The 18,394-nt window shown below is 41.5% G+C and overlaps 3 protein-coding genes across 3 annotated transcripts; 1 reads left to right on the forward strand and 2 right to left on the reverse strand.

The window, feature by feature from the left end:
- The first annotated feature begins 250 nt into the window (after positions 1–250).
- On the forward strand, positions 251–2,001 carry LOC148580885 (uncharacterized). The gene is made up of 2 exons (XM_088492282.1): positions 251–1,001; positions 1,592–2,001. Exons 1-2 carry the CDS (start codon positions 251–253, stop codon positions 1,999–2,001), a joined length of 1,161 nt encoding a protein of 386 aa, XP_088348408.1.
- A 1,044-nt stretch (positions 2,002–3,045) lies between these two features.
- On the reverse strand, positions 3,046–3,819 carry LOC148580886 (uncharacterized). Its single transcript, XM_088492104.1, has one exon. It carries the CDS (start codon positions 3,634–3,636, stop codon positions 3,046–3,048), a length of 591 nt encoding a protein of 196 aa, XP_088348230.1. The 5' UTR covers positions 3,637–3,819.
- Positions 3,820–7,747: 3,928 nt separating this feature from the next.
- LOC107623992 (glycine-rich protein) lies at positions 7,748–10,199 on the reverse strand. The gene is made up of 5 exons (XM_016326413.3): positions 10,065–10,199; positions 9,916–9,965; positions 8,352–8,455; positions 8,083–8,260; positions 7,748–7,970 (listed from the first exon to the last, which is right to left on the reverse strand). Exons 2-5 carry the CDS (start codon positions 9,932–9,934, stop codon positions 7,936–7,938), a joined length of 336 nt encoding a protein of 111 aa, XP_016181899.1. The 5' UTR covers positions 9,935–9,965; positions 10,065–10,199; the 3' UTR covers positions 7,748–7,935.
- Between the last annotated feature and the right edge of the window lie 8,195 nt (positions 10,200–18,394).

Below are 18,394 nucleotides of genomic sequence, written 5' to 3' on the forward strand. Positions count from 1 at the left end.
CATAAGCAAAGTCCTACAAGACACGGAAGCTCGGTACTCACTCCTGGAAAAGCTAGCTTTCGCGCTCCTCACGGCCTCCCGACGCTTACGGTAATATTTTCAGGCCCATCCCGTGACGGTCCGGACCGAGCAAGCGGTCAAACAGGTGCTACAAAAACCCGACCTAGCAGGAAGAATGCTAGCTTGGTCCATCGAGCTGTCCCAATTCCAAATCAAATTCGAACCCTGAAACGCAATCAAAACGCAAGCCATGGCCAACTTCATCGCCGAAATGACTCCGGGAAACCAAGCTCCCAAATCATGGAAGCTGCACGTCGACGGCTCGTCAAACGCCACCTTCGGAGGTGCCGGGGTCATACTCGAAAGCCAAAACAGGGTCATAATCGAACAGTCAGTACGATACGAATTCCCAGTCTCTAATAATCAAGCAGAATATGAGGCCCTCCTAGCGGGCCTAGCCCTAGCCAAGGACGTCGGAGCAAAAATCCTGGAAGTAAACACCGATTCTCAGGTAGTCAGCTCCCAAATCAACGGAGACTACCAAACGCGAGACCCTTTACTCCAACAATACCTCGCTAAGGTAAACAAACTGAAAGAAGGGTTCGATCGCGTCACCATACGGCACGTTCCCAGGGAACAAAATACAAGAGCAGATCTCCTCTCCAAACTAGCCAGCACCAAACCAGGACACGGCAATAAATCGCTAATTCAGGAAGTCGTTAAATCACCATCCATATCAACAACGGCTAGTGCTTACCTGACACTCCCCAGCCAAGGATCATGGACCTACTCTATCCTACAATACCTCCTCGACGGAACGCTACCTGAAGACCCCAGGGAGGAAAAACGGACAAAAAGGGAAGCCGCCAACTACACAGTCATCGCAGGACAACTATACAAACGCGGATTCTCGCAACCCCTACTCAAATGCGTCGAACCCGGGGACACGGAGTACATACTCTGCAAAATCCACGAAGGATGCTGCGGCCACCACATCGGAGGCAAAACCCTTTCCCAGAAAATCATCCGGGCCGGCTACTTCTAGCCCACGGTTAACCGGGACTCCATGCAGTTAGTAAAGAACTGTGATAAATGCCAAAGGCACGCCAACATTCACCAGGCCGCCCCACACCAGCTCAACATCATATCGGCAGAGCGGCCATTCGGCACCTGGGGGATCGACCTGGTCGGACCCTTTCCTACGGCACCCGGTCAACTCCGATATCTCATTGTCGCCATTGATTATTACACCAAGTGGATCGAGGCCGAGCCCTTGGCCTCCATCACGGTAACCCAATGCCAAAAATTCCTCTGGCGACAGATCATCACCCGATTTGGGATCCCCGAGATCGTCATCTCAGAAACGGAACCCAATTCACTGACAAAAAATTCAGAAAATTCCTAGAAGGACTACGTATAGCCCACCGCTTCAGCTCGGTAGAACACCCCCAAACAAACAGACAGGTGGAATCCGCAAACAAAATAATCGTCAAAGGACTCAAGAAACGGCTCGACGAAGCCAAAGGACTATGGGCCGACGAACTCGGATCGGTCCTATGGTCATACTGAACCACTCCTCAAACGACCACAGGGGAAACCCCTTTCCGATTAACATACGGAGTGGAGGCCGTCGTCCCAGTAGAGATAGGAGACCCAAGCCCAAGGAAAACGGTCGGAGGTAACGACGAGGAAGCTGAACGAGACCTCATCGACAAAGAAAGAAGCATAGCCCATGTCAGAGAGCTAGCCCTTAAACAAAGAATCAGCTTAAGGTACAACCACGGCGTCATCAAACGAGAATTCGCGTCCGACGATCTCGTTCTACGACGAAACGACATCGGAGCCCCGACCCCAGGGGAAGGAAAACTCACCCCCAACTGGGAAGGACCATACAGAATCAAAGCCGCAATCGGAAGGGGAGCGTACAAGCTCGAACGACTTAACGGCGACGAAATTCCGAGAACATGGAACGCCACCAATTTGCGACGCTACTACACTTAGGTTGACCGCCATAGATCCCCTTTGTCTTTTTTAATTTCCTTTTACTCAGATTTTACCTCTTTACTACATTTGTTTTCCTTGTTTAAATTAAAGTATTAAACCCGGGTACTCTTTCCCGCCATCACGGAGGGTTTTAACGAGGCCTAAATAAAATTCCACTATGTCCTACCCTTCCCCCTTCTACCTCCCAAAACGGAATAGAAACACAGCCACAAACACCGAGAATTGATCACCCTCGGAGCCTGACAAACAGATATCCCCAAACACTAAGCGGCCTACTAAAGGTCCTAAGTCACGACGGCTTAAAGACATAACGGCTCAAAATAAACATAAGGCCCGAACGGCCACACGAGTCATTAAAAAGAAAGCAAGTTATAAGCGGCTTTTGGGATTTGTTTCAAATATTCAATAACTTGATTTTTAATAATGATCTTAATGTTTTTTTTTTTTTGTTACTTTGTGTTTAACTTAATTCTTGAATTTCTATGGAAAAAATCGGAAAAATCGGGCCCCGAAGAATCCAATCCTTAGAATTACCACTGCTTAGCTTTCAATTCACCTTTGACCATCAAATGAAATGTGAATAACCCGCCCCCCTCGTATGGCGACATGGGGCGAAAAAAAAAGAAAGAGCTCCTATCAACTTGTTCTGACCTAGGATAATAAACGCCTTTCGGCCTGATCTTAGGCCCTGACTCACCCTCCGTGGATGAACCTTGCGGAGGAACCCTTAGGTTTTCGAGGCATTGGATTCTCACCAACGTTTGCGTTACTCAAGCCGACATTCTCGCTTCCGCTTCGTCCACCACTACTCGCGCGGGTCCTTTCCTCTAAGGCGGAACGCTCCCCTACCGATTCATTTTTAAAAAGATTCAGAATTTTGATATAATTAGATTAGATAAAAATGGATTAAAACGAGAAGTAAAATACTTTTTATATGGCACAACCCAGAGTTCAAAACATACCAAATACACAGCCCACGGCCAACCAAATATCCAAAACAAAGACCAAGTTCAAAGCAAACTAAAATTACAAGATATAAAACTACTCAAGGTCAACAATTCGGCCGTCACGGACGGTCTTGAAAGCCCCCATCACAGACACGTCCACACCCGGAGCCAACACCAAAGCCTGAGCCCTCATCGTCTCCTCGGTGGCAACGATCGCACCCTTAGCATCAGCCAACAACTTCGTCTTCTCTTTCTTCAGGGTAGCAACTTCGGCCTTCAAAACTTCCAGCTCGCCAAGAAGCACGGCAGCCTGAGAACCCGCGTCGGAAGCCCGTTGCCGCTCCTCGCCCAGTTGGGAAAGAAGCGAAGTGTCGACCTCGGAAAGACGAAGGATCTCCGCCCCGGCTTCCTCGGAAGACTTCACTGCCTTCTCCCTCGCTACCTCGGCAGCCTCAAGCTGCTCTTTCAACTTAGCCACCTCAGCTTGCGAATGACGGAGCTTCTTGTCCAACAAACCGACCTGAGCCATCACGGGTTCAGCCTTCCGAACAACAACAGCAGATCGGAGGAGGGCACGATACACCGACATAGCCTGGAACGAAACATCACAATTATCAAAAAACGGCTCTGTGCCAGGCATCAAGTGCTGATCTATGAACCCCGAAGCATCAAAACGTCGATCCATCACACTGGACACAGCACCCTCCTCCTCAAAAGTCTCGCTGCTAGGTTCCTCAGGCCTCTTTCTCTTCCGAGAAGCCTCGGCAGCCGTGACCACGACGACTTCAGGCGAGTTCACGGGACCAAGTGAAGCCCGAGCGTCGGCCCTCACCCCCGACCCTGAGAAACAGCCTGAGAGTCCACGGCGGGATTAGAGACAGGGGTAGCAGGAGACGACGATCCCTCCTCCCAACCCATCGCCGCCTTCAGCCGCGCCAGGGAAGTCAAACCACCAGCCATCTCAACTGAAAGAAACCAAAGAAAATTCAAGTTACAAAAACGGGAAAACAAACATAAAAACCGAAAAAGAGACAGCCACACACCAATATACGTCCGACAAGCCTCAAGATCCCCCATGACGTCTCGAGGATTTAACGGGCACTCGCCAAACAAATGCCACAAGACACTGGCAATGTCCTTATCCTCGGGAGACAAACCATCATAAGTAACCTTAGTCAAAACCGACGGTCCGGCACGGAAATTCCAATAGGTCGGAAACCGGCGCACGCCCTCTAACGACAACCAAAATGGATGATGCCCCTGGACGGGGCGCACCTTAAAGTACTCTCTCTTAAAACTATGAAAAGAGTCTTCAAACAAACCAAAAATACGGCGATGAGGCTGAGCCCGAAACGACATATACCCTTTCTTATGCTTCCCCTCCTTAGACGGAAGAGTACATAAGAAAAGAAAAAGGAAGACAGAAACAGAAACCGGGAGATCAAGATACTGACACACAAGCTCAAAAGTTCGAACGGCTGCCCAACTATTCGGATGAAGCTGAGACGGTGCCACGGAACACCGACTCAACAGCTCCTGAACAAACGACGAAAAAGGAAGCCGCACGCCGAGCCGAGTAAACATTGATTCATAAACCCACATCCAGTCCAGAACAGTGGGCGAATCAAGGTTCAAATAGCAAACGCGCTCGTCAGCGTCTGGGAGGGCAAGCTCATACTGCCGCTCCATATCGCCACCACCACAAATTGTCCCTTGATCACGGAGGCGTTGAAGATCGGCCTCTGTCATCCGCGACGGAACGCCCCACACGTCGCTAGTCACCCAGGTATAGCGAGCGGGGACGCCCCTAGAGGGGGCTATTGGAGTACCCACACCCTCACTCCTCCGCCGATGCATACCTAAAACAGGGAGGAGCACCACCATCAGCCTACTAACCCTACGCAGAAGCAAGGAAGACAACCGAAACCCTACTGCCACCACCAACCCAACACAGCGGTGCTCAACCCCTTTAAAACACAGACACCACCACCCAAAGCACAATACGCAGTACAAAAAAGGAAATGGCAGAACAATGCATGGCAAATATAGAATAACAAAAGATCACAAAAGTGAAAACAAGGAAGAGCAGAGAAAAACCAACCTGATAATGCAGAAAACAAGCCTGGAAAACGGAGATGGGAGGCAGAAACTCAACTCCAGAAAAACGCAACAGAGGAAGAGATTTTTCAGATTAGAGAACGAAGGGAAAGGAAAATGGACGAGGGAAGCAAGAAGGAAAACCAAAACGGTTTCAAAAGAAAGCAGAAAGACGCAAATGGCCCTGAGCAATAATATGACGCACAGGGGCAATAGAGGAAAAACACCCAAAAACGTCCCCTGATAATAAATGCCCCTCGAAAAAGAAACCAGTAAAGTACGCCTCGAAAAACGCAACAGGCACGATGGACACAGAAGAGTCGCGTCAAACCAAAAAAGGCCAGGCGAAACGTCGCCACGACCTTAAAAGACCAGGGCCGACACACCGAACTCCCCTGACTCGCGGTCGGAACCACATCTCCCTATCGACAAACCGACCTAACTCGCGGTCGAACCCACATCTCCCAGCGACAGACCGACCTCACTCGCTCTCATGCTCCGGAGGCAACCGTTACGGTCATCAAACCCGGCATGTGATGAAACGCCCAAATAACACGCTCCTCGCCTGACCATGAAACAGCCAGAAACTCCCCAAATTGTCGACCTCGACTGAAAGAACCAGACAACAAAGATTCCTCCAGCGATGAGACCGAGCAACCTCACTCTCTCGCTCCGGGGACAACTGTTACGGATCCAGCCCACGGATCCTATACCCGGAACGGTCTTCGAACCCGGTTACCCGGGTTCGACCCGCTTCGCCCTTCTAGAAGGCCCGGAACCGGCCCGCTGAAGCTCCTAACCAACTTTCGAATTCAAACGTCTCCCTTATCTTAGCCAGATATGATAAGATAAGATGTTCACCATCACCTATAAATAGAGGACCTCGGTCCCTCCAGGTATTCATTCATTCCTCACACGTCATACCTCTCAGATCCATTCTGACTTGAGCGTCGGAGTGTCTTTGCAGGTACCTCCCCCCATTGCTCCAATCAAGTGATCCGGCATCCGCCTCGACCCGCAAGTTCCCGATCCATCCCTCAACCCGTACCAGAGACATCTTGTACACATAACTACCCTCCTTTTGAAGCGAGTAGTCATTTATATCAATAGTTTGAACTAGGAAAGAGAACCTTTATAGCCTTGATATTTGCCATTGACACATCATTGCTGAAGTTGAGGGATGATAGTAGTTAGTGAGAAGTAAAGTGCGTCGAATACCGAGAGAAATCTGCAATAAGCCAACGAAGACGAAGGCTCCCTTGCAACCAGAACCGATCAGGGGTCATGTCTGTCCGGGTCAAAGCTCTTCATCTGCCACCTATCTCCATTAGAATCCGCCCTTACAAGCCTCCGACTGCACAGGAGATAAGTTGAACTACAGCAGCTCTTTGTGCTTGAAGCTTTATTCTCTCTAGATAGTAGAACAACCCAATTTCAAAACATCCCACTAATCAGGGAAAAATCAAACGGGGGAGTAGCTCATGTTTCAATCGATATTCAAAAAAAAAAAAAGAAAAAAATCCTCAAAATTTGACGCCACAGGCCTTGAATTTGGAAGAAGGTACGACTTGCACTTGTTCTGCTTCATGGTTAATTAGCTATGAACTTGCCGAGGATGATCAGATGCCACTATTTTTTTAATATATTTAAAGCCGGGCTTACAGCCCAGAGAAAACAAGAACACAAACTTACAAGGTGGACACTAAGCGGGGTATAGCAAGTTAGCAACCCCTCTGCAATCATCAGACAAAAAGTTTCTTATCTCTGCAGGTGATGTGTCAATGAAATGATACCCTGGATCTTTTTTTAAACTCTCTTTTACAAGCCAATCGGCCACTATATTTTCCTCTCTTCGATTGTGCCTGAACTGCCATTGCTTTTTCACCCAATGATTTATGTTTCTAATAACTGAAGTAGGGTGTTTCTCCCTTTTATCTTCTTGGATCATAATCTCGTATACAGCTCTGAAATCTGTCCCAACTATAACTTTTTAGTCCCAACTCTCGTGTCGTAGTTGAAGCATAGATAGTATATACCCCAAATCTTTGTCTGGAACGCAATACAGTACATTTGCCACAAAGCCAGCCACCCACCTCCCCAATTCATTTCTCACCACACCCCCACATCCTGCTTGCCCCGGGTTCCCATCAAGGCTCCGTCCGTGTTCACTTTTACCCAATTTTCCATTGGAGGTTTCCACGCCACTTGCACTTCAATTCTTTTCCTCTTTTCTGTGAAGAGTTCTTCCTTCAAGAACACTGCTGCACTGTCATTAACTAGAGGAAAAATTATGTAAATTCCCTTCGTTTGGTCTCTTGAACTGGGGAGTAAAAATCTCCTTATTCCGCCAACGCCATATTTGCCAACAAGTCACCATGAAGAGATGTATCCATGAATCTGATCAGATGCCACTATTCCCTCAATTCAAATTGGAGATGTGTTTTAGAAGTTGTGCGAGAGGAATTCAGTTTGGGTAGTTGTATTTTTTGTGGGTAGTGATTTGGGAGTTGTATCTGGGTTCTCTTTATTGGTGTGGGTCGGGTTTCTCCGGCCCATGCTATGAACAAAATAAATTGGATCTTTTTCAAATGATATTATGAGCAAGCCATCGGTTTGTCAGTTTCCCTTATATCGTAACATTCGAACAATACCTCCCATTTTTAGAAGTGAATAGGAAAAATAAAATACACGCACACATATTCATATACTTCCTCTCGTACTTTATTTTTTTGATAAAGAAGTTTACTGATATTGTCTCAAGCCTGTGCTAGAAAAACAAACTATAAAAGTATGAACAACATAGTCCTAACTTTCTTTTGCTTTGATCCATGAACACCAAATACAAATTTAGCCGACCAATGCAATAAGTAGATTGGATACCAACCACTCAACCACAGCAGGAGCCACAGGCAGGAAGAGAGGCTGTAAGTTCACGGAAGAAATTAAAGAAAACACACACAGAAAATAAATTAGCAAGAAAAAACCAGAAATCATCATGATCAAATCTAGAAGCAAGAGAGACAATTAAACTTACCATGGTCACGCCCCCTAATACTATCTAGGCCACGAACATTGTCAAGACCACCACGAGGTGGGCCACGTGGACCACCGCCATATGGTCCCCCACCACCTCCACCCGGACCTCCAGGAGCACCGCCATCCCATTTCTTACCAGAAGCGGCACCTTTCCTGTAGGCATCGGCCTTTTCCATCTGTGATTAAAAGCATCATGAGCAAACTAGGTTTTTTAAATGGTAATTCCCCATAAAATGTAATATGAATCAAGAAGCACGTAAGTATTACCGAAAACATTGTAGCAAAAAACACGCCTATAATGTTAACAATGGCCCAAAAAAAATCAGTTATTGTTTTGAGTCGCCATAGTGATCGCTTTGATTTCACGACACCTGCACAAAATTGCATCAAGCTGTAGTTACTATTCAGCATAAAGCCATATAAAAGTTTGTAACGTCAAGAAATTTGGATCTATCTGAAGAAAAAGCTCAAGATATTCCAGATATTGAGTTTCACTCAATAGTGTAATGAAGCATGTAATAAAAAAGCAATTCATAGAGTTTATCAATATATAAATCAGTGGTTTTATCAAGCTGAAATTTCAATAAACCTAGTTAGGCTGAAGTGTGTTCAAGAATATGTTATGAGCCGTTCGAATCTTCCTATGTTGTTTACTCCCACTTATCATGCTCTAAGGGTTACTCTCCTTAATGAGTTGGAATACACCAAAGGTTTGTTGCAGGATCATAAAGAGCAATGGAAAAAGTATGGGTGTTCATTTGTTATCTTCAATGAACAAATTGTTATCTAAACATAGAGAATGGCAATACTCTAACAAAACAGAAGGCCAAATATTGGTTGACTGCTGTCCTGTGGAGATTTAAGGGACTCTTCATTGTAACGAATAGCTGCAAATGTGATTTAAAAATGCTAATCCGAACAAGAGAACCATCAAGCAACTTACACTGGATGGTAACTTAAACGGATTGAGTTATGAAAGCTATTACTTTCTGCGGTGCCAAAAGATTGTCCAGCTTTAATTATGCACATGGATTATGGAAATGATTGAAAATAACTTTATTTTAACTAAATTAAAATGTTTCTAAAAGTTCCCCTTACTATTTCTTTTTCCTCTCATTCTTACCCTCCCTCTCTTCTACTCATTTTCTCTACTTAATTTAATAGGATAAATGATGCAAAATATTAATTAATGTTATCGTCCCCCCCCCCCCCCCCCTTTTTTTTTTTTCTCTTCAAATGGACTATTATTTGGAACCTAAAATAATTTCTTGTACTATACAATGTTCCCCTTCCTATCAACATTCATTGATATCTACATAAACATAAGAATTTGTTTGTGACTAATATCCTCCGGTGCTAAAGTTTCTTAAAAATTTTTCAGAGTTTGCATATACTAGTTGGAAAACGGATAGAATGTGGCCGGAGACCCGATAGTAAACGTTTGGCTGCATATAAAAATGGAAATTCAGGGGAAACAATAATAAACCCTTTTTTTTTTTTTAAAATGGGTTTTTTTTGGGGGGGGAATAAAAATATGTTAAAATATTTTCATAATTTGAGTATTTGACCACAGGAAACAGCATAATTATGATTCTAAAATATATACTACTGCTATCATTCAGATTGCAGATTGGATGTTTTAAATTCAAGAACTCAAAGGGTATCTTAAAAAATTAACCTATGAAACTAGAAATATAGGACGATTGATCCTGAAAGGTAGAAAAATTTCGGTCTTTATAAATCCACTGGATCAGAAAGCGAACCTAAACGGAAACGAAGAAAAGCAAAGAAAACATGAGAATTAAGAGCGAAAGCGGTAAGACGAACATACCTCCCTCAACGTAAGCCATGGGAGAAGAATGGAGATCGCAGCAATTGAATCTGCAATTCAAAGAAATCCTGGTAATAATTATGGAATGAAAGTATTATTTGGCTTAATCGAATTGCGATATAAAAATGAAAAGAGGATATGGTCGCTACTTGAAACGAAGAGAGGAATAACGCGCAGAAGGGGTAGCAAATGTTTACGCTAGGTTTTAATTTTTATTTAAATTTTTTATTTGGGAAGAATGAAGAAAACTAAGGAACTATCTCTCACTATCTAGAATATCACTAGTCAACATTTGCGCAAGTCTTTTTTTTTATACCCATAATTTGGTTCGAAGGAATATGAGTGAAAAGAAAATGTAGGAAAAAAATAGATAAAAAATTAAATTTTTGGTTTTCGGTTTAGAAGATAAAACAGAAAAAAAAAAGGATTTATTCAATTATTTTTTTTATATCTAAGATAAGATGAGGAAGGATAAACAATGTCTAACAATATTAAAATCACAACTTTGGCTTTTATTTAATAGAAATAGAAAAATTTTTAAATTTATTCTCTTTAAAATCTCAAAACATATTTTTCCTGTTCTTTAATTTTAAAAAAAATATTTTTGCTAATAAAGATAAGAGTTAAGTATTTTTTTTCGTTTCTAAGGTCTGGGTGAAAATCAAATTCGTCCCCGACCTTTTTTTGTTATTAAAATCATCATCAACGTTACAAAACGTTATAAAATCATCCTTTTGTCCATAAATAACATTTTTTGGATAATTTTACCCTTAAACAAAAAAAAAAATCTCCCCATCCTCACCACTAATCCCCTGCATCATCAGTCATCACCACTACCACACCACTCTTTAATCTGAACCCACTATAACACCATATTAAAACATTTTTTTTGCCGCTGCTTCCAGCTTTTGTAGCTTGACGTTGGGAGTCATTGAAGTAAGCAGGGACAGTGACCACGGCATTCTTGATGATAGAGCCTAAGTAAGCTTCTGCAATCTCCTTCATCTTCATGAGAACTATGGAGGAGATTTCCTCAGCGGAGAATTGCTTTTCCTCTCTCTTATAGTTCACCACGATCATGGGCTTGTCGTCCGGACCTGGAATCACCTTGAACGGCCACAGTTTCACCAAACAACATCAACAATGGCAACAGCAACTAAAATATCCTTCATCATCATCCTTCTCCCTTAACCTCCTCACTCCACTGTTTACCTCAGCCTTTTCCATACTCCACTCTCTCCAGTCTCCACCCAAATCTTTAACAACAACAATACCAACTTTTTTTTAATTTCAAAAAAATCAAACAAAACCAACAGAGAATCAACAATAAAAACAAACTAAAGAATGCAGCAACAATGCACATAACTATATTTAATAAATCAACTCAGGGGAGGCAGCAACAGTAACATTCTTTTGTCACATGGAATTAGAAGTTGGGCAAGAAGGAAGTAGCACATCAATAACCCCTTCAAGCATGAGCACAACACTCAGAAACTAGCCCCAAATGCATAAACAAAACTCAGAAACTGCCACGAACAAAACAAAAAAATTGAAAATTTTCTATGAACCCAGATCATGATTCAGCTTTGGATTCCATAGAAACGAATCAAAATTGTTCCTTTCGAAGAAGGAAGATCTAAAACAACCGAAAGTCACTTAATGAAAAAAAAGAAGAGGGAATTAATAAAAAGGAGAAGATTTTACATTTTTGACAAGGATGAAGTTGGCGGTGGCGGTGGTGACTATACCGCCGAAGAGGGTGACAGGACCGGTAAGGAGACTCCATGTTCGGTGAATCTGAAACCGCTACTCTTCAACGGCGACAGTGGCACTCAATCCCGCTGCCACCATCATTGAAAGAAGAAAGAGAGACCACGCGCGGAGAGAGAGCGAGGAGGGCTAGGGCCAGGCGCGTTGCTACGAGGGGGAGTCGCGGCGTGGCGAGCGGGAGTCACGATGCTGCGAGGGCGAAGGCCAGGCGCGGCGAGGCTTCCTTATCTCTGAGTCTCTGCTTCTCTTTCTCTCTTTCTCTGAGTCTCTACTTTTCTTCATTTCTTGCTCTCCCTCCTCTCTGTTTGTGTTGTGGAAAGAAAAAGAAGAAATGAAGGTAAATGATGAAATTAAAATGAAGGGTAGTTATGTCCAAAAATTAGAGAAAGGACGATTTTATAACGTTTTGTAACGTTAAGGATGATTTTAATAACAAAAAAAGGTCGGGGACGAATTTGATTTTCACCCCAGACCTTAGGGACGAAAAAAATACTTAACCCTAAAGATAACTGATAAACTCCAATTTCGTAGTTTATCTTGTGCTTATTTTGGGGGATTTTATCACCTTTTCTCACATTTATTCAATGAAATAGCATGGTTTTGCAATTCTCCCTTGATTTGTGCTTAAATGTGAAAACATGTTTTTTTAGGCCCTAAAATTGGTAATTTTAATTCACTTTAATTTCATTCGATGCCTTGATATGTTTGTTGAGTGATTTCAGGTTCATAAGGCAAGTATTGGATGGAAGGAATGAAGAAAAGCATGCAAAGTGGGAGAACTCATGAAGAAATGGAGGAACCGTAAAGCTGTCAAGCCGACCTCTTCGCACTCAATCGACCATAACTTGAGCTACAGAGGTCCAAATGAGGCGGTTCCAGTTGCGTTGGAAAGCTAACATCCGGGGCTTCAAAATGATATAAATTTTACCATATGTTGCTTCGTGTTCAGGGGCGCGCACGCGCACTTTGCGCGCGCGCCGATGCTGTCCATGGCCCACTTTATTGAAATCGCCCCCAGCGATTTTGCACCTCATTTTGGGCCCAATCCAACCCATTTCTGATGCTATTGAACCCAAGGATTGAAGGGGGAATGAATCAAGTAGTCATAGTTTTAGTTTTCATCATGTTTTAGGGTAGAATTCTAGAGAGAGAAGCTCTCTCTTCTCTCTAGAATTTAGGGTAGTTTAGGTTTAATTTTCTTGAAACTCACTTTTAATTCTTGTTTTGATTTAGTTTCTCCTTTTAATTTCTTGTTGTTACATCTCTACTCTTCTAGTTTTTATTTGTTCATTTCTTTTATTTTGTTGCTTTTATGTTCATGAATCTTGTTGGATCTTGATTTCTTTTAATGCAATTTTATGTTTGATGTTCTTTTATTGTTAATTTGAATTGTTGATTTACTTTCCTTGCAAATTGTAGTTGGTATAATTTACTATTTCTTGCCATTTATTATGCTTTCCTTTTATGCCTTCCAAGTGTTTGATAAAATGCTTGGAAGAATGTTAGAGTAGATTTTGAGCATTCTTGGCTTGGAAAGAGTAATTAGGTAATCTTGAGTCATGAAAACCCAACTTATGTTGGTGATCTAGAGTTGTTAGCTAATATTATTTCCATTGACACTAATCTTTTGCTAGTTTAATTAGTGAGTTGATTAGGACTTATGGAATATTGTTTCTATTGACGCTAATCTTTTGCTAATTTAATTAGTAAGTTGGTTAGGACTTTTGGATTGAGATTAGCTAGTCTCGTTAGACTTTCTCCCTATTTGTTGGAGTTGACATAATGAGATAAATTCTTGTTTATATTTGTGATATGATTAATTAGTCTTGTTTGACATTCTCCCGATGTGTGAATTAACTAAATAAGATGAATTAATCATGCATGACTAGGATAAAAAGCCTATGATCTCAATCCTTGCCATGAATGTCTCTCTTTATTACTTGCTTTCTTTAATTACTTGCTCAATTTACTTTTCTTTTCTTTTTATTTTCTTTCCCAATTATCAACCAAACCCCCCTTTACCCCTTTCATAGCCAATAATTGACCACTTCATTGTAACTCTTCGTGAGACGACCCGGAGTCTTAATGCTTCGGTTAATTCTTATTGGGGATTGTTAATTGTGACAACCTAAAATTTAATTTGATGCGAGAGTTGTTTGTTGGTTTGGATCTATACTTGCAACGTAAATATTTTGTGAAATTCCTTACCCACAACAATTCTTGTTATCAATAACATATTAAAATTTTCAAAATTAATTTGGATGATTACTTTTTAAAAAAATGATTTAAATATATTAATAGATTATAATTCATATAATATAATCTTTAGGGTCAAAACTCAAGTCTTTCACTCTTTCCTTCAGCAATCTATTTTTTTTATAATATATCAAAATTGTCTCCAATTTTAAAATACGCTGATTAACGATTAAAATATTTTAATAATTTATGATCAATTTTATTTACATAGTAAGAATATTGGTGCACGAAATTACAATCACACTTTTATAAATCTGCACAACTAAGCAACAAGTGCACTGGGTCGTCCAAGTAATACCTTACGTGAGTAAGGGTCGATCCCACGGAGATTGTCGGCTTGAAGCAAGCTATGGTTATCTTGTAACTCTTAGTCAGGATATCGGTAATTCTCAGATTTAATTGTAAAAAGTAAAAGAACATGAAATAAATACTTGTTATGCAGTAATGGAGAACAGGTTGAGGTTTTGAAGATGCTCTGTCTTCTAAATCTCTGTTTTTCTATTGTCTTCTTCTTCACACACGCAAGGCTCCTTCCATGGCAAGTTGTATGTTGGTGGATCACTGTTGTCAATGGCTACCATCCGTCCTCTCAGTGAAAATAGTCCAAATGCGCTGTCACCGCACGGCTAATCATCTGTCGGTTCTCACTCATGTTGGAATAGGATCCATTGATCCTTTTGCGTCTGTCACTACGCCCAGCACTCGTGAGTTTGAAGCTTGTCACAGTCATCCCTTCCCAGATCCTACTCGGAATACCACAGACAAGGTTTAGACTTTCCGGATATCAAGAATGGCTGCCAATAATTCTAGCTTATACCACGAAGACTCTGATCTGAATCAGGAGGCTAAGAGATATGCACTCAGTCTAAGGTAGAACGGAAGTGGTTGTCAGGCACGCGTTCATAGCTGAGAATGATGATGAGTGTCACAGATCATCACATTCATCAAGTTGAAGAACATGTGTATATCTTAGAGAAGAGACAAGCATTATTGAATGGAAAACAGTAGTAATTGCATTAATTCATCGAGACACAGCAGAGCTCCTCACCCCTAACCATGGGGTTTAGAGACTCATGCCGTCAGAAATACAATATGAAACATGTAAAGTGTCATGAGGTACAAGATGAATCACTAAAAGTAGTTTTTATAATAAAACTAGTGACCTAAGGTTACAGAAAATGAGTAAGCTAGAGTAGTTAGTGTAAAATTCCACTTCCGGGCCCATTTGGTGTGTGCTTGGGCTGAGCATTGAAGCTTTCACGTATAGAGACCTTTTTTGGAGTTAAACGCCAGCTTTTATGCCAGTTTAGGCGTTTAATTCCAGCTTTGATGCCAGTTCTGGCGTTTTGACGCTAGAATTTCTATGCTGACTTGGAACGCCGGTTTAGGCCATCAAATCTCGGGCAAAGTATGGACTATTAAATATTGCTGAAAAGCCCAGGATGTCTGCTTTCCAATGCAATTGAGAGCGCACCACTTGGGCTTCTGTAGCTCCAGAAAATCCACTTCGAGTGCAAGAAGGTCAGAATCCAACAGCTTCTGCAGTCCTTTTTCAGCCTCTGAATCAGATTTTTGCTCAGGTCCCTCAATTTTAGCCAGAAAATATCTGAAAACACAGAAAAATACCCAAACTCATAGTAAAGTCCAGAAATGTGATTTTTATTTAAAAACTAATAAAAACATAATAAAAACTAACTAAAATATACTAAAAACATACTAAAAATAATGCCAAAAAGCGTATAAATTATCCGCTCATCACAACACCAAACTTAAATTGTTGCTTGTCCCCAAGCAACTAAAAATTAAATAGGATAAAAAGAAGAGAATATACAATGAATTCCAAAAACATCTATGAAGATCAGTCTTAATTAGATGAGCAGGGCTATTAGCTTTTTGCTTCTGAACAGTTTTGGCATCTCACCTTTTCCTTTGAAGTTCAGAATGATTGGCATCTATAGGAACTCAGAATTCAGATAGTGTTATTGATTCTCCTAGTACAGTATGTTGATTCTTGAACACAGTTACTTTATGAGTCTTGGCCGTGACCCTAAGCATTTTGTTTTCCAGTATTACCACCGGATACATAAATCCCACAGACACATAACTGGGTGAACCTTTTCAGATTGTGACTCAGCTTTGCTAAAGTGCCCAATTAGAGGTGTCCAGAGCTCTTAAGCACACTCTTTTTCCTTTGGATCACGACTTTAACCGCTCAGTCTCAAGTTTTTTACTTGACACCTTCATGCCACAAGCACATGGTTAGGGACAGCTTGGTTTAGCCGCTTAGGCCAGGATTTTATTCCTTTAGGCCCTCCTATCCACTGATGTTCAAAGCCTTGGATCCTTTTTATTTTATTCCTTTTGGTTTAAAGGGCTATTGGCTTTTTCTGCTTGCTTTTTCTTTTTCTTTCTCTTTTTTTTTTCTTTTTTTCTCTTTTTTTCGCATATATATTTTTTTTCTGCAAGCTTTTCACTGCTTTTTCTTGCTTCAAGAATCAATTATATGATTTTTTAGATTATCAATAACATTTCTCCTTTTCCATTATTCTTTCAAGAGCCAACAATTTTAACATTCATGGACAACAAATTCAAAAATATGCACTGTTCAAGCATTCATTTAGAAAAACATAAAGTATTGCCACCACATCAAAATAATTAATCTGTTTTAAAATTCAAAATTCATGTACTTCTTTTTCTTTTTGCAATTAAAACACTCTTTATTTAAGAAAGATGATGGATTCATAAGACATTCATAGCTTTAAGGCATAGACACTAAGACACTAATGATCATGTAATAAAGACACAAACATAGATAAATATAAAGCATAAAAATTCGAAAAACAGAAAATAAAGAACAAGGAAATTAAAGAACGGGTCCACCTTAGTGATGGCGGCTAGTTCTTCCTCTTGAAGATCTTATGGAGTGCTTGAGCTCCTCAATGTCTCTTCCTTGCCTTTGTTGCTCCTCTCTCATGATTCTTTGATCTTCTCTAATTTTATGAAGGAGGATAGAATGCTCTTGGTGTTCCATCCTTAGTTGTCCCATATTGGAACTTAATTCTCCTAGGGAGGTGTTAATTTGCTCCCAATAATTTTGTGGAGGAAAATGCATCCGTTGAGGTGAATCCCTCCATCTCCCATGACTCGGAGGTGGAAGATTTTGCCTTCCCTTTCCTCTTTCTAGAGGTTTCTCCGGCCTTAGGTTCCATAAATGGTTATGGAAAAACAAAAAGTAACGCTTTTACCACACCAAACTTAGAAGGTTTGCTCGTCGTCGAGCAAAAGAAGAAGGAAGAGAGTAGAGGAAGAAGAAATAGAGGAGATGGAGGGGGGTTAGTATTTCGGCCAAGGGGGAGAAGTAGTGTTGAAGATGTGTGAAAATGAAGGGGTGAAGATGGGTTTATATAGGAGTAGGGAGAGGGTATGGTTTGGCCATGTATGGGTGGGTTTGGGAGGGAAAGTGGTTTGAATTTGAATGGTGAGGTAGGTGGAATTTATGATGGATGGATGTGGATTGGTGAAGGGTATTTGGGGAAGAGTATTATGAAAAGGTCTAAAGAAGAGAGAGAGTGAGTTGAGATTGGTGGGGATCCTGTGGGGTCCACAGATCCTGAGGTGTCAAGGATTTCTCATCCCTGCACCAATTAGGCTTGCAAAACGCCCTTTGCTGCCAATCCTGGCGTTAAACGCCAGGTTGCTGGCCATTTCTGACATTTAATGCCAGCTTCTTGCCCTTTTCTGGCGTTAAACACCAGTCTGGTGCCCATTTCTAGCATTAAACGCCCAGAATGGTGCCAGACTGGGCGTTTAACGCCCATTCTGCTGGCCTTACTGGCGTTTAAACGCCAGTAGGCTTTTCCTCCAAGGTGTGCTATTTTTCATTCTGTTTTTCAGTTTGTTTTTACTTTTTCAATTGTTTTTGTGACTTCACATGATCATTAACCTACAGAAAACATAAGATAATAATGGAAAATAAATATATATAATTAAAGAACATTGGGTTGCCTCCCAATAAGCGCTTCTTTATTGTCTTTAGCTGGACCTTGACTGAGCTTTATTCTAGTCTCAGTTTTGAGCATTCTTGCTCAAAATTTCTTTCAAGATAATATTTAATTCTCTGTCCATTAACAATGAACTTTTTGTCAGAGTCAATATCCTGAAGCTCAACATATGCATATGGTGATACACTTGTAATCACATGTGGTCTCCTCTACCGGGATTTCAGTTTTCCAGAGAATAGTCTGAGCCTAGAGTTAAATAGCAGAACCTTCTGTCCTAGTTCAAAGACTCTAGATGACAGTTTCTTGTCATGCCACTTTTTTGCTTTCTCCTTATAAATTTTAGCATTTTCAAAAGCATTGAGTCTGAATTCCTCTAGCTCATTCAGCTGGAGCAATCTTTTCTCTCCAGCTAACTTAGCATCCAGGTTTAGGAATCTGGTTGCCTAATAGGC

The sequence above is a fragment of the Arachis ipaensis genome, chromosome B10 (genome assembly GCF_059453495.1).
Source record: "Arachis ipaensis isolate K30076 ecotype BB chromosome B10, ASM5945349v1, whole genome shotgun sequence".
NCBI lineage: Eukaryota > Viridiplantae > Streptophyta > Magnoliopsida > Fabales > Fabaceae > Arachis > Arachis ipaensis.

Excerpts from the sequence above, each read along its gene's own strand:
- LOC148580885 (XM_088492282.1), top strand. The coding sequence starts at position 251 with ATGGCCAACTTCATCGCCGAAATGACTCCGGGAAACCAAGCTCCCAAA. Across the intron at positions 1,002-1,591 it reads CTGCGGCCACCACATCGGAG|GGGAAACCCCTTTCCGATTA; the intron begins GCAAAACCCTTT and ends AAACGACCACAG.
- LOC148580886 (XM_088492104.1), bottom strand. The coding sequence starts at position 3,636 with ATGGATCGACGTTTTGATGCTTCGGGGTTCATAGATCAGCACTTGATG.
- LOC107623992 (XM_016326413.3), bottom strand. Across the intron at positions 8,261-8,351 it reads TTTTTGCTACAATGTTTTCG|ATGGAAAAGGCCGATGCCTA; the intron begins GTAATACTTACG and ends TTTTAATCACAG. Across the intron at positions 7,971-8,082 it reads TATTAGGGGGCGTGACCATG|CCTCTCTTCCTGCCTGTGGC; the intron begins GTAAGTTTAATT and ends GTGAACTTACAG.